At 47.4% G+C, this 13,782-nt stretch overlaps 1 protein-coding gene across 2 annotated transcripts in view; it reads left to right on the top strand.

Moving 5' to 3' along the window:
- Positions 1–13,540, top strand: part of CACNA1H (calcium voltage-gated channel subunit alpha1 H) — a 205,336-nt gene extending 191,796 nt beyond the window's left edge. For both annotated transcript variants that reach the window (XM_024212411.2, XM_024212410.2), the window contains 3 exons: positions 4,309–4,495; positions 8,730–8,908; positions 10,638–13,540. In XM_024212411.2, coding sequence (XP_024068179.2) covers positions 4,309–4,495; positions 8,730–8,908; positions 10,638–11,828 — 1,557 coding nt within the window. In that variant the 3' untranslated portion in view covers positions 11,829–13,540. The remainder of the gene's footprint in view (positions 1–4,308; positions 4,496–8,729; positions 8,909–10,637) is intronic.
- Positions 13,541–13,782: the final 242 nt, after the last annotated feature.

The raw sequence follows: 13,782 nt of genomic DNA on the forward strand, positions 1-13,782 counted from the left end.
TAACTGACAGTATAGGAAATGGCCACGTTTCAGTGTGTCTTGGGGAAGTGACCCGTGGACATCCCTGGGTGAGGTCGTGCAACAAGAAAGGCAGGAGTGAGTCTCTTGCTGTTGAGAGCCATTCCTGTGTTTTGCAACTGAAATGACCTTTGTGGGATATAAGGGGAGGAGGTGTTTTCCCACACTGACCCTTCTTGCTTCTAATCGTCTTTCAAAACAGTGTTCAGGCTGGGTCCTGTACCAGATGAGAGCTCTTCTTAACCCCAAAGCAGGACTAGCTCTAGACCCCTTCAGCACCCACGACCAGGGATGGTGCTGTCTGCCAACTCTGTTCTGGATGCCAATGGACTCCTAACTGAAGTTCAGTGTACTAATCATTGCTGGCCTAGATTACCTTAAACTCTGCCTCTCCGTCTCTGACCCTCTGGCATCCTGGGAGTCGCTAATGCCAGGGTGATTGCAGGACATCTTTCTCGTGGGTCCTGCACCTCTGGAACTCCCTCCCACTGGAACCACATTGAAGTGTATACCTGTTTCAAAGAGAGTTAGTCTTTGCCCAGACTTTCAGCTGATTGAGGGCTGTGAAATTCTGGGCTCTTAGCCAAATGGCCAGAACTCTCTCTTCTCTCAATCTTAAATCAGTAGGCTATTGGGTTTGCTCTTGTCATTTGGAATTGTTAATGACTGGCCGTGGAAAAGGGACCCAAACACCATTTGTAACAGGTGCCTTAGGATCGTGTGTGACAATTACTGTGTTGTGGCAGCCTCGCAACATGACGATGTTTTGAGACATAACACCACACGGCATGGGAAACCCCAAGTCTAGACTTGCATGGACCTCCCAAAATCAAGCCATCCTGGCCTCATTAGGGCCATGCTGTCTCTACGTTCATTGCTCTACTGATGTCTGTAATTAGAGTGACAAAAAAGGCAAGCAGCAAACATCTCTGGAAATCTCTGGGCATCCCGTGGGTCAGTGGCATCTCCAAGCAAGTTCTGGGCTAAGACTGAGTTATTAATTGGAGGGTGAGTTTTCAGTGGGTAAGGCAGGAAACAATCTGTATGAAGAGAAGCCACTCTGAGAAGCATCTCTTGCTCTCTGCAGGGCTTCTGCTTCCTTGTCTTCTTTAACCTTGGCCACCTGGAAGCTAAGCTTTGATTTGCATCAAAGGGAGAATGCGGCAAGGGCATGTTGCAAAGAGAGGCAATAATTGGCACGTTGAATGTGTGCCACAAAAGGTCGAGGGTTCCTGCTGCTGTGCGGATAAGGTCCTGGCCGGTCCTAGGGCAGACAGGTTGTTAGCTCGGAGGAGAGTTAGAAAAAATGTCACCTTGTTAAGCTGCGAGAGTTTGAGAATTTTAAGTGGCTCCCGGTTCTGGCATGTACAGGCAGGAGTATTTGTTTTTCGCTCTTGCTTTCCTCCTCCCTTCCTCACTGTGGAGCCTGGAGTTATCTGTGTGGGAAGTGGCTGAACTAGCTCTGAGTGTGAGCTACATTTATTTAGCAGGACAAGCAAGAGAGAACAAAAAGAGCAAAAGCCACTTATGTGCCTTCCCAGGAGCCCCCCTGGGGAGTTCTGCCATTGCTTGCTTGCAGGAACCGTGCTCCAAACTCCAGGCCCACATCTCCTGCCACAGTCTCCTTTGCTTGTGGAGTATTTCTTTTTGTTTAAAAAAACATGGAGTCGGTTTAGGACTGGGGAAGAGGCTAAGCTGACAGGGAGCCGGTGAAGGGTAGGAAGAATGGGTGGGGCACACTGGTTACATACAGATTCCCTACTTGATCTACCCGTCCCTGCCACTGCATGTGCAACTAACATTAATGTTCTTTATTTAAGGCTAGATTATACCTTTGTCTCCTCTGGCTGTGCAGGGGATCAGGCAGCAGCACTGGGGTCTCCCAATACCACGGACCACAAGCCAGGCTGCAGGGAGCAGGAGGTGTCTCTCTCTCTCTCTCTCTCACACACACACATACACACGCACACACACACAGCATTCAGAGCTCCAGGAAGTTATTTCACACACACGTACACACAGAGGCAGACTCTTCCTGGGACAGCGCACCTGGACACTGCCCTGTCTCTTGAAGACACGGTGGCATGGATTTAAGCATGGGCTGTACAAGCTTGCTCAGAATCCTGGGTACATACTCACAGTGCTAGTCAGTGCCACGGTCTGGGTCACCCCATCTTCACTTCCATTTCCAGCTGGGATCGCTGGATTGAAGCTCGTGTGTGTATGCCTACCTGAGGTGCAGTCACGGCTCAGATAGCAGCGTAAGCTCTTGGGGTGAAATCCTAACCCTATTGAAGTTGGTGGGAGTTGTGCTGTTAACTTCAATGGGGCCTGGATTTCACCCTCAATCTGGCCCTTATCCAGCACCAAAGACATGATCCAAAGCCCACTGAAGTCAATGGAGGGACTCCGGTTGACTTCAGCGGGCACTGGATCAGACCCAGCGGAGTGCTAACTAGACACTTTAAAAACAAATATGCAGACAAAGGGAGCTTGTGTTCAAGTGTCATCGGATGTCACCATTTCTTAGAGTGGCATTACACCCTGGTTGGGCCAAAGTACGTATCAGGTGTGTAAATTTAATATGTTCATATTTAAAACTTCCTTATAAATGGATCTCTTCTGTTCCCATTGAAAAGGTCACGCATTGGCCCAGTGCCCAATGGCCTCCGTTATTGCAGTCTTTTCCGTTAGGAAGTGTTCTTTGCAACCAACAGTCCATTTTAAAGAATTTTAAACAAGAGCTTAGTTTCTATAGACAATATTGTGACCATTCTTCAGAAAATGGCTTCATGAGCCACTGTTTAAAACTATTGATAAAGGGAAACGACTCCTTTCTTGCCAGCACTTTTCTTCGTAAATGACCTTATGCATGCAGCTCAGGTGTTCACATGCTATATTATTAACTACAGTGACTCTGCTCTGCTCAGAATTGGCACAAACCTGATGCATTAACAGATTAGACCTGAAGGCCTGGGTTCCCTAGCGCTGTTGATCAAATCAGTATTCCTGATGCCAGCTACCCATAAATAATTGCTGCTTGATCCACTGTATTCTCAGCCAAGTTCAACAGTGTAAAAGCACAGAAATAAGTTGTCTCAAGGATTTGTCCTAAGAGGAGAAAAATTCATGAGCTGGGGATATGGAAAATACAGATTTAACCAGATCCTCAATGATATGTGGACAATTCAACTTTGAGACTTAAGCCCAGACTTTTCTAGCATGACTGAGGGAAACCCTACAGCTGGGAAGTAAAATGAATTAATTTAACATGCATAACTGGGGAAATGTTTTCAGTCAACCTCTTGGAGGCTGACATTAAAGGAAAAGTGATGTCATTAGTTGTATTTTAAATAATTAAATAAATGGTGAGGGAACGTGTCTAGTAGTTAAAACAGGGAGTCAGAACTCCCACCTCCGACACTGACTCACTGTATGACCCTGGGCAAGTCACATAAACTTGTCTCAGTTCTTCCCTCTGGGAGTGGCATAACAATTAGGTAAGTAAAGAAATTTAAGTCGCTTGGATAAAAGTTGCTAAATAAGGACAGAGTACAAGTGGTGTTATATAAATACATATTTGCAATATCAAGCCGTGATCCTGCAATGTGTAGCAGAGTCACTGGGACTCAGCATGGGCTATAGGATACACATTGCATAGGACTGAGGTCTTAGTGTATCTATAGGAGGTGGTCTATGTGTATTTATATGCATGATAAATGAATGACCAGAGACTTGTCACTGCTTGTCAGCATGGGTTTGAGTGTCTCTGAGTGGGAGTGGCCATTTTACCCATCTGTCATCAGACTAGACCCGGAGCTGGGGTGTAGGTTAAGACGTAGGTAATGCTTACCACTGTGGGAATTCCTAAGAATTGCAGGACACTTTCCGAGTTATTATTAAATTAACCGCACAATAAAAGATTAGGACTTGTCCACTTGGAAAGCCTCTTTCTCGTGCGTTCCCATGATGATCTGTGTTTCCTGTGATGTCAGATGCGTGTCAAGGTGATGGCTTCCTGGCTGATTGTTAATTGTTGTTCTGTTATATTTCAGACACATTTTGAGTGATTTACTTCTAAATAGAGCCAGTGCTGAGTAGAGCCTCTTTCACGTCCCACTGGAGCTTTCTTTTACCCAGGGGCACCAGAGACATCAAGCGAGAGGCATGTCTGCCTAGGGTTTTAAGCCTCAGTGCTGTTTCCAAGGGTGGCTAACAAAAAGGAGCTCACTGCAGCCTCACTGCCAGGGTGCAGAATAACCCAGTTTTCCTTCTCTTGCTAATTTGCAGGAAGGCGCTGCCTGCATGAGAGCAAAGAGAGAGCCTCAGAACTTCCTAACGGTTCGCAAGATCTCAGTGTCCCGGATGCACTCCTTGCCCAACGACAGCTACATGTTCCGCCCTGTGATGCCGGCCAAGGCCCCGTTCCCTCTCCATGAAGTGGAGATGGAGACCTATCCCTGCAAATCACAAAGAGGTACCACGGGGAGGGGATGCATTCTCTGTGCTCTTTGATCCTCCTCATATTGTATTTGCTAGGAACTGGGAGGATGTCAGGCAAACTATGCAAGGAACCAGAATCAGTTCATGTGGTGGTGTGATAGGAAGCTGAATAATGCAGTCAGTACAGAATAAATCCTTTTTATTGTCATTTGCTACTAAATTTACTTTATTTTATGCTACGTCTAGAATTTTCAGGGTGCTGTAGGATTTTATATTTAAAATGCATAACTGCCTTGTTGAAGTTATCTGGAGGAAACTGGAAGTTTGCATGTCTAGATAGGGGACCAATGGGCACCAGAGAGGTTGCAGGGTGCAGGTTGTGTGTCATGGAATAGCATATTATCTGTATGTTTCTTCTTATATGATCAGCAGTGAAATAGTTAACAAGGGTGCCATTTGTATTGCCATTATCAGTTTTCAGAGTCAGCACAGTATTGAGATCAATGGGGCAGTTCCAACTTCTCAGAGCTATAGTTTCAGACTGTCTGTAGACTCCGGAAGCTGTCACTCTACTAGATTACATTTAGGTCACGTTAGGAAGGTTTTTGTTATAAAGGCTACAAACCATTTTTCCCCCTAGGAAAAACTGAGACTGCATAGCACAGCTCTGTGATGAGAAGTTGTTTGTGTGGTAGATTCTATGGAATCAGAAGCTCCTTGGGGGTTCTGACAACACATTGAGACAACCACATCCAAATATTTTTGCCCTAAGATTCCATTTTCTCCCTAGTTATTCCTGTCCTGCAGGTTGGTTTAAAAGGGGAATGGGAGTGAGAAAGAACGTCTATCTCCCTAAAAACATGTGCATCTTGAATTATTGTTTTTGGCTCCCAAGAACTGATCCAGACTGGCTTCCTCTGACGCAACAGTATTTTAATGCAAGAACGACATGGACAGATGGGTGGTGGGATTACCTGGTGGGGCTGGCCAGGACTAGCCGATCTGTTCTGATTTCTCTGGGTAAAGTAACTCTCTGTTTGTTAAAAAGCCCTGGACACAGCTCAATGTTCTCTGTTCAGTATTTATGGTTGTTCCACCTGCCCTGGAAAGGGAAGTGCAAGAGCTTTGCTAAGCAAAGTGAGTGGTTGTTGGATTTCACTGCCGACTGACTGAGGCTGACTCGCCAATCTCTGACGCTGATGTGAACGAGGAAGAATTCCACTGGTGTCAGTGAAAAACTGGCATGAGGGGAGGATCTGGTCCACTATTTTGTAACCTTTTTCAGCTGGATTCCTCGGAAAATCACAAGAAATATCCCTACTCCTCACAGAGGGACTATTTTCCCTCCTCCAGTGACCGAATCCTACCAGTGTCCCCTCATGCTGTGCTGATCAGCTTACTGGGGGTGTACGCTGGGACTAGTGTTTGTTTCATGCATTTTTGTGGGCTTTTTGGACGTCTTAGGAAGCCAGTTATCAGACCAGAATCAGCGAGAGCTGCTCTTCTTCTAGTGATTTGGTTACTAGATGGGGAAAATGCCATGAAGTGGCCAGATCGTGTGTTCTTTCGGCCCCATAAACGGCTCCCTGACTCATTAAGAAAGCAAATGAAAAACACACAGATGCTGAGCAATTTTGGTTTTATTCAGCTCTCCAGAATACCGCAATTTAGGGCTTTCTTGGTCTCTCATCTAGGAGAGCGAGTTGGGAAAATTTCCATCAGAAGGCTAGTCCAAGAAAAGATGGTGGGGAGGGGGAATGTCATGAAAATGTTCACTGTGTTTATTTGGTTTGCCCACCAGCTTCAAAAGCCCCGCCATAACGCTTGCCTAAGAAAGGAAAGATTGGTAATAGGGTGTCAGCCAACTCGTTGGAAAGGTGTTAGCGCTGCATCCGGCGTGGGTATTTATGGTCCCTATCCAAGAGGACTAGATTAGCAAGTGCAAACCAAAATTGAAGGGTATTGGCAAAGTTTTGTGGGATCCCAGGAGGGGTCTAGCCAGAGGGGCTACGGGTCATGACTTTTGTGCAGTCACAGAGCTGTGGAGGAGCGAAGGACAGTCATGGGACTGCCTGCCACACTCCAGAGCTGAGGAGCGCAAACAGAGCTGTGCCTGGTTCTTTCAGTCCCTCTGAGGATGGATAAAATTCATTAAAATATTCCGTGCATATTCTGGGAAAAGGTCCAACCCCCCACAAAAAAAAGTGTCCAAAAAGCCTATTTTTCTCAACGCAATCAGCTAGCCGAGAGGCAACTGCAGACTGTCTAAATGGGTCTTGTCACAGGTCCAAGGTCACTGACCTCTGGGTGAGATCCCTTAGTGTGATGGATACTGTGTTTGTATGTGGAGCAGTGATGTAAAAACAGACGCTGGCGCGTGCGCTAATGAGGAACAGTAAATCCTGCTGCCAAAAAGCAGGCGATTCTTAAAACAAACGGGGAAACTCTGGTAAAGCAGCAGAAGTTGAGAGGAGGAGGTTGCTTTGCAGAATGAGCTGGGGAAGCAGGAACTGTGAGTGGGAAACTAATGACTCGAGGTTGATACCTGAGATTAGGGGGTCGCTTTTCAAAGGGACTGGCTTGTAGGTGCAGACAGAGAGAATATCTGCATATTCATCAAGGGCCACTGAGCCAGGGCTCAGCAGTCTCTGTGCTGTTGATGTCATAGAGTTTTAGTCCAGAAGGGGCCACCTGTCAGACCATCTAGTTCAGGGGTGGCCAACCTGAGCCTGAGAAGGAGCCAGAATTTACCAATGTACATTGCCAAAGAGCCACAGTAATACGTCAGCAGCCCCCCATCAATTCCCCCCTGCTCCCAGCGCCTCCTGCCCGCCGGCAGCCCCACCGATCAGCGCCTCCCTCTCCCTCCCCGCACCTCCTGATCAGCTGTTTCGTGGCGTGCAGGAGGCTCTGGCGGCGAGGGGGAGGAGCAAGGGCATGGCAGGCTCAGGGGAGGGGGCGGGAAGGGGTGGAGTGGGGGCAGGGCCTGTGGCAGAGCAAGGGGTTGATCAATGAGCACCCCCCCCCCCCACGGCACATTGGAAAGTTGGCGCCTGTAGCTCCAGTCCTGGAGTCGGTGCCTAGACAAGGAGCCACATATTAACTTCTGAAGAGCCGCATGTGGCTCCAGAGCCACTGGTTGGCCACTCCTGGTTTAGTTTGACCTCCTGTAATATCATAGGCCACTAAACATCACCAAGCCAACCACTGATTTAGACCAAAATATTACAGCCCTCAGGAGACTAAACTATTGTATGTCACAGGCAGAGAACAGGACGGACCGATGCCTGAATCCCCGGCAATGGTAGCAGATTGGTTAAGTGTGACCAGGGTCAGCTGAGCAGGATCTCCTGAATCAGTAACCATAGCAATAGATCATGTTTTGAGCTTATGTAACCGTTAGCTGAGGATCTCAAAGCTCTTCTCTTACATTGGGTCTAAAGTCAATGGCGAAACTCTCATTGACTTCGCGAGGCACTGGATGGGACCATGAATGAAGCCACGCAGCAGCACCCCTCTGGGCATTTAAGTGGTGGTGTCTCCAATTTACAGATGGTTAAGGGGCCGTAAGCAAGTCGTTGGCAGCCCAAGGAATAGAGCCCAGGTGTCCTGACTTACAGTATCCTGATCTAACCGCTAGTCTCCATCTGATCCAAATTCTGAAACTAGGCCGCTTCCCTATTCAGATCCAACCCACAGCCACATGCGGAGGTTGCGAGTATGGAGTTTCAACCCACTCTCCCTCTCCCTCCCAAATAAGCCCCTAGCACATGAAGTGACGAAGAGTCTCTGCTAACAGCTTAGGGCCTAGGACACATCAACTGAGCAGTATGCAATAGAGGGCAGGCCCACATATGAGACAGTTATCACTGGAAAAACCACATGCATTTAGACTGGGGTCCTGGTCCGTCACTAGGGCTTCTACACGCAACAGTAATACAAATAATAAACAATAATCACAAGCTTTTCACAGGCCCACCTAGGAGACGTGTTTATCCAGATGCGTTCTACAGTTGCACTACCCTAGTAGTGTGGTCTAGTGGTTAGAGCAGAATGGGAGTCAGGACCCCTAGGCTCTACTCCGACTCTGCCCGTGAGATATTGTGTGGCTTGATTTGGCTTGTCACTGAATTAACTTGTGTTTCCTTACCCCATGTCTGTGTGCTTTGAAATGCTTGGCGCCTGGTTCTGCAGCGAAAGCTCTCACAAACCCACACGTTACAACTCTTGTCCGGCAGCCGTGGCTAGTGTTCTCTCTCCTTCTGTAGGGTCTGTCACCTCCATCCGTTCCCAGCCCATGGAAACATGCTCCTCTCTGAGAGTCCCAAGGGCGTCGCTTCAGGTGACTGCTGTATCGTCTCACCGCGACAGCTGTGACGCATGGAAGATCCTTTCTCCACAGTCCACGTTGCGATCTCCCAGTCTCAACAGGCTGCTGTGTAGACAGGTAGGAGGCGATGAACTCTCCTCTCCCATCAGACTTTTTCCCTCTTTCTTTTTCCTCCCTCCCCTTCATCATCTTTGGAGTGACAGCGTTGTAAAACCAGAACAAATGGAGTTTCCCAAAGGCTGCGAGCAGACCAGGATGGGACAGAGTAGCTATTTGAGCACAATATAATCCTGGCAACATTTCCTATCAGTTTGGATGCCTTTATGATTTTGTATTTTTCAAATCAATTTCCCGTCTCGGTGCCCTGAGTATGTCAGACTCAGTACACACAGACAGATTCCAATTTCAGATCGGCCATGTCGGAGAGGCTGTGTTGAATGGGCATTTGAGGAACATACTTCCATGTTGTGCAAAGCTTCTGTTAACCCCCCATTAGTCAAAATAATTGCGGAGGTTGTTTGTTGGGCCACCTCCAGGCCTCAGATGCACACTGATCGCTCTAGTTGAACAGAGAACAGAGCTTGCAGTGACTGATTTAGAGCAGAATGTTTCTAATTCAGGTGCCATATGGCTAAATACACTTGGGTGACATAAAGCATTCAGCTGGTTTCCCGTTTTGCATGCAAGAGGCCTAATGGGCTCGCTCTATCAATGATTGGGATTGTATTAGTCAAAGCTGCTGGTGTTTTACTCGAGGCATTGCCTTTCAGTGTTTGCTAATGGTGGCGCCATAAAAGAGTACTGACTCTGTATAAGAACATGAGAACGGCCACACTGGGTCAGACCAATGGTCCAGCAGGCCCAGTGTCCTGTCTTCCGACAGTGACCAGTGCCAGGTGCTTCAGAGCAAATGAACAGAACAGGGCAATTGTTGAGAGAACCATCTCCTGTTGTCCAGTCCCAGCTTCTGGCAGTTGGAAGTTTAGGGACACTCAGAGGATGGGAAGTGTCAGAGGGGTAGCCGTGTTAGTCTGGATCTGTAAAAAGCAACAGAGAGTCCTGTGGCACCTTTAAGACTAACAAATGTATTGGAGCATAAGCTTTCATGGGTGAATGCCCACTTCATCGGATGCATGCCCAGAGGATGGGGTTGCATCCCTCACCATCTTGGCTATAGCCACTGATGGACCTGTCCTCCGTGAACTTATCTAATTCTTTTTTGAACCCAGTTATACTTTTGGCCTTCACAACATCCCCTGGCAACGAGTTCCACAGGTTGACTGTGTGTTGTGTGAAGAAGTAGTATACCCATATTAGAACAGAGACCGATGTTCCATCTGGTTTGGTACCTTAGCTCTGACAGTGGCCAAGCGCAGATGCTTCAAACCCAAGCTGTGTAGCTTGCATAATGTACCAAATAGTGCAATATTGTCCTCTGAAGAGAAATTCCTTCCTGACCCCCAGCTGACTCTGGTGCCTGTAGCATGAGACTTGATAGCATGTATTGGTACAGGACTTTATGCTGATTTACAGATAAAACAGGAAGGTTCAGAAGGCCTGGGAAGATCAGAGGCCTGCACATACAGGCAAGGCTGGAATACACCTGAGATATGACCTACCCACCATGGGTCTGTCTGTTAGCACAGTTGTTACCACCTTATACCAAATGAACCTCCACTAATGATAATTAGTCAGTGTGGCAGCTGCGGTGATGTTACCAGCTCTGAAACTCACTGGGCATAGGTTGATTCTGTCACATGCCACGTCCACGGCTAAAAGCGTGTCTTGTTAGCGCCCCTGAGAGAACGTTGTGCTCTTGTCCCATCTGTCTCTGCTTGCATTGCAGGAGGCCATTAGAACGGATTCCTTGGATGGGCAGAATACAGATTCCAAGGACAGTCTGCAAGCTGAGTCCAGCGAGAGCCTGCAGCCGAAGAAGCGGTCCCAGAGCAGCTTAGGTCCAGCTTTGCTCCATCCTAGCCCACTCTCCCAGCCGGGCACTCCCCCACATTCCCCGACGTCATCCTCACACCATCGACGCTCGAGCGTTCGTACCCGCAAGCACACTTACAGCCAGCACAGTATTCCGAGCAGGCCTTCCAGTCAAAACAGCAACCCAGCCAGCCCCGAGAACTCTCTGTTTGAATCCTCAGACCTGGCTGACGAAGAAGTCAGCCACATAAACAGCTCGGTAAAAGACTGGCAAGAGCAGCCGGAAATCAGGACCCGCTCGGTCTCTCCTTTCATCTCCCCGGCTTCATCTCTGGTCCCCCTCAAGAACTGCAGCACAGCCAGCCTGGCCGGGAGCAACGGCAGAGAGAGAGACTTGAAGAAGTTTTACAGTGTTGATACTAAAGGGTTCCTGGACAAGCCCAACTGGGCAGACGACCAAAGAAGGCACTCCATCGAGATCTGCCCTTCCATTGACAATGGAGATGGTAGCTTGGAACAGCCTGCGGAAGGGAAGCAAAGGTCTCCTGTCCACGTTCAGTCTGAGTCGGAGTATATCCACGGGGCTCGGAGGAAGAAGAAGATGAGCCCACCTTGCATTTCTATAGATCCTCCCATGGAGGATGAAAGCAGCGCGGCTTCACGTACCAAAGCCTCTGAGAACAGCATGCTGAGGAGAAGGACACCGTCGTGCGAATCCACCGCGTACAGGGACTCCTTGGACCTGGCCGACAACCAGCCCGGGGAGCAGGCTTCTAAAGCAGAACGGCGGGTCCAGCCCACGTGTCGAGGGGAACACCTGACAATCCCAAACTTCTCCTTCGAGCAGTCCGACCCCAGCTCCTCGAGCAGCCTCTCGGATCTCCTTTCGGACAGCGGCCAGGGCGCGCCCTCCAGCGGGGTGTCTGTGGACTCCCGGCCAGACGCCGCGGCGCTAGAACTGAAAAAGCTGGATCACTTAAAAACTCAGTGCAACAACCCTGAGAAAAACAAAGAGCTTCTAGGCGTTACTAAGAGCCCCATAAGGCGGCACGGACTGGTCCCTATGACTGTTGCAACAGATGAAGACATAGACGAACCAGTATAGCTTTGTAGGGGCGGGAGAGGGAAGTCTCAAGGGCTTGACACCGATGTGGTTTTGAAACAGCACCCCTGTGCGGAAGGGACTGCAAAGCCACATGTTCGTGGCTGATTCTTCTTCCCCCCAGTCACTCGCTCCTAAGCGCTGTCGGGGGATGGGTTTGCAAAAAGTAATACAGAAACGCCACAAGGTGTAGGGCGGGGGAGGGGGATATGCAAGCGTGTTTCTTTTCTAAAGGGAAGATGGAGTTGCTTTTTTTTTTTCCCCAGGTGGCCTCAATCACATTGATTTGGGTTCGGGCTGTGTTCGTTTGTTTTCTTTCTGTTTTGTAACCGTTCTCGACTTTTAAACTGGCACCATTTATTGTGTGGAGACGCCACAGTATGCAGACGTGCCCAGGAGACGGGAGCTGGACATTGTCTGTCTATCGGCAGTGATATAAATAGAAATAATGTATTTGTGAGATACAAAAGCTACAAAAAAACCACAAAAAAATACCCACAAAAAACTCTCTCTTCATAATGCACATATTTTTATAGAGAAGCGATACTGTTTTTTGCATTACGTCCGACTCCCCAAACAGGAGGTGTTTTCTTGGGTTTTATGTGGAAGTAATTATTAAGGCTGGTTTTTTTCCCCCAAATGTTTCTCTTCTTTCTTTGCTTTCATTCTTCTTTTCTCTCCTTCCTCTTTTCTCCCTCCACAATCATCCTGCTGGCTTCTATTCACAGCTGATGCTTTTTTGAAGTCTCTCTTTCTTTCCATTTATTTTACTTTGGTACTTTAGAGGATGTCCGCTCTAAAGAAAAAAAATAACCAAATCACTACTGAATTGTAGCCAGTGCAATAATAAGTTATTCATTCTTGTCTGTACAAACTGTCCTTTTTTATTTTTATTTTTTTTTTTTGCTTTTACTGAATTCAGGTTAAATGTTGCAATAATCTGAACTAATGTGCACAAGCAAAGCTTCTTGAGTTTAAAAAAGAAAAGGAAAAAAAAAAGAAATTTACAACGAGATAAAGGAAAAAAGAAAACAAATAAATAGTAAATTATTTAAGAAATGTATTTTGTTTACTGCAGTCAAAGTAAATTATTGATACAGTATGTAAAGGTTTTAAGAGTCGTCTTAGATGATGTTCTTTGTAAGCATTTAAGCTAACGATTTGTTTTCTTCATAGCGTAATGCCTTTGAAAAGAAGGTGAGATCAGTAATTGTATCATTTGCACTCTTTGTGTTCCTTTTCCCTACACACACACACACACACACACACACACACAGAGCCACACAAGCCCACTAGCACTCTCAATCCATGTGGAAAGGCCTCTTTTCACTAGCAGCATAGGATCAACAAGAAGCCACTAGCAGAATTAAAGTCATTTATTAACACCCCCAACTCGTATTTTTATTTTTCCTTTTTTAATCTTCTTTCCTCCCCCACTCTCCATCCCAAACCCCTTTCTCCATGCGACGGCTCTGCCAATGGAAAGCTGCTGCTGCTTAATGAAAACAATAAACCACACCAACACCGTGCGAGGGTGCGGGGCAAAATCGAGCGCCAGACGGCCACGACGGTGACAGCAGCAGCAAAATAATAATTCTCTCTTTTTTTTTTTCCGTTCCATGCCGCCTCATATTTATGCATTCACGTATATCTTCTGTTATTTATGCATTCATTACTCAGAAAAAATGTATCTTGTTTCACATGTATTAAACTGTATAAACTGGACGCGTGGCTTGACTTTCTGCTACACGGTCAGATTTAGCTGTTCTGCCAAATCCGGACATGTGCCAATCCTGCAACCCTCACTCTAGTGAGTAGTCCTGTTGACCTCCTTATCAATGAGGCTTGTGGGACAGTGGTGGCTGAAGACACAGGTGCTCCCCTGGTTGTGTCCGGGTCCCCATCTCTCTGGTTCCCAAATTTTTGCCGGCAAAACCCCATTTGGATGAAGTATTTC

The sequence above is a fragment of the Terrapene carolina genome, unplaced genomic scaffold (genome assembly GCF_002925995.2).
Source record: "Terrapene carolina triunguis isolate 2854851 unplaced genomic scaffold, T_m_triunguis-2.0 Scaffold93, whole genome shotgun sequence".
In the NCBI taxonomy this organism is placed as follows: domain Eukaryota; kingdom Metazoa; phylum Chordata; order Testudines; family Emydidae; genus Terrapene; species Terrapene triunguis.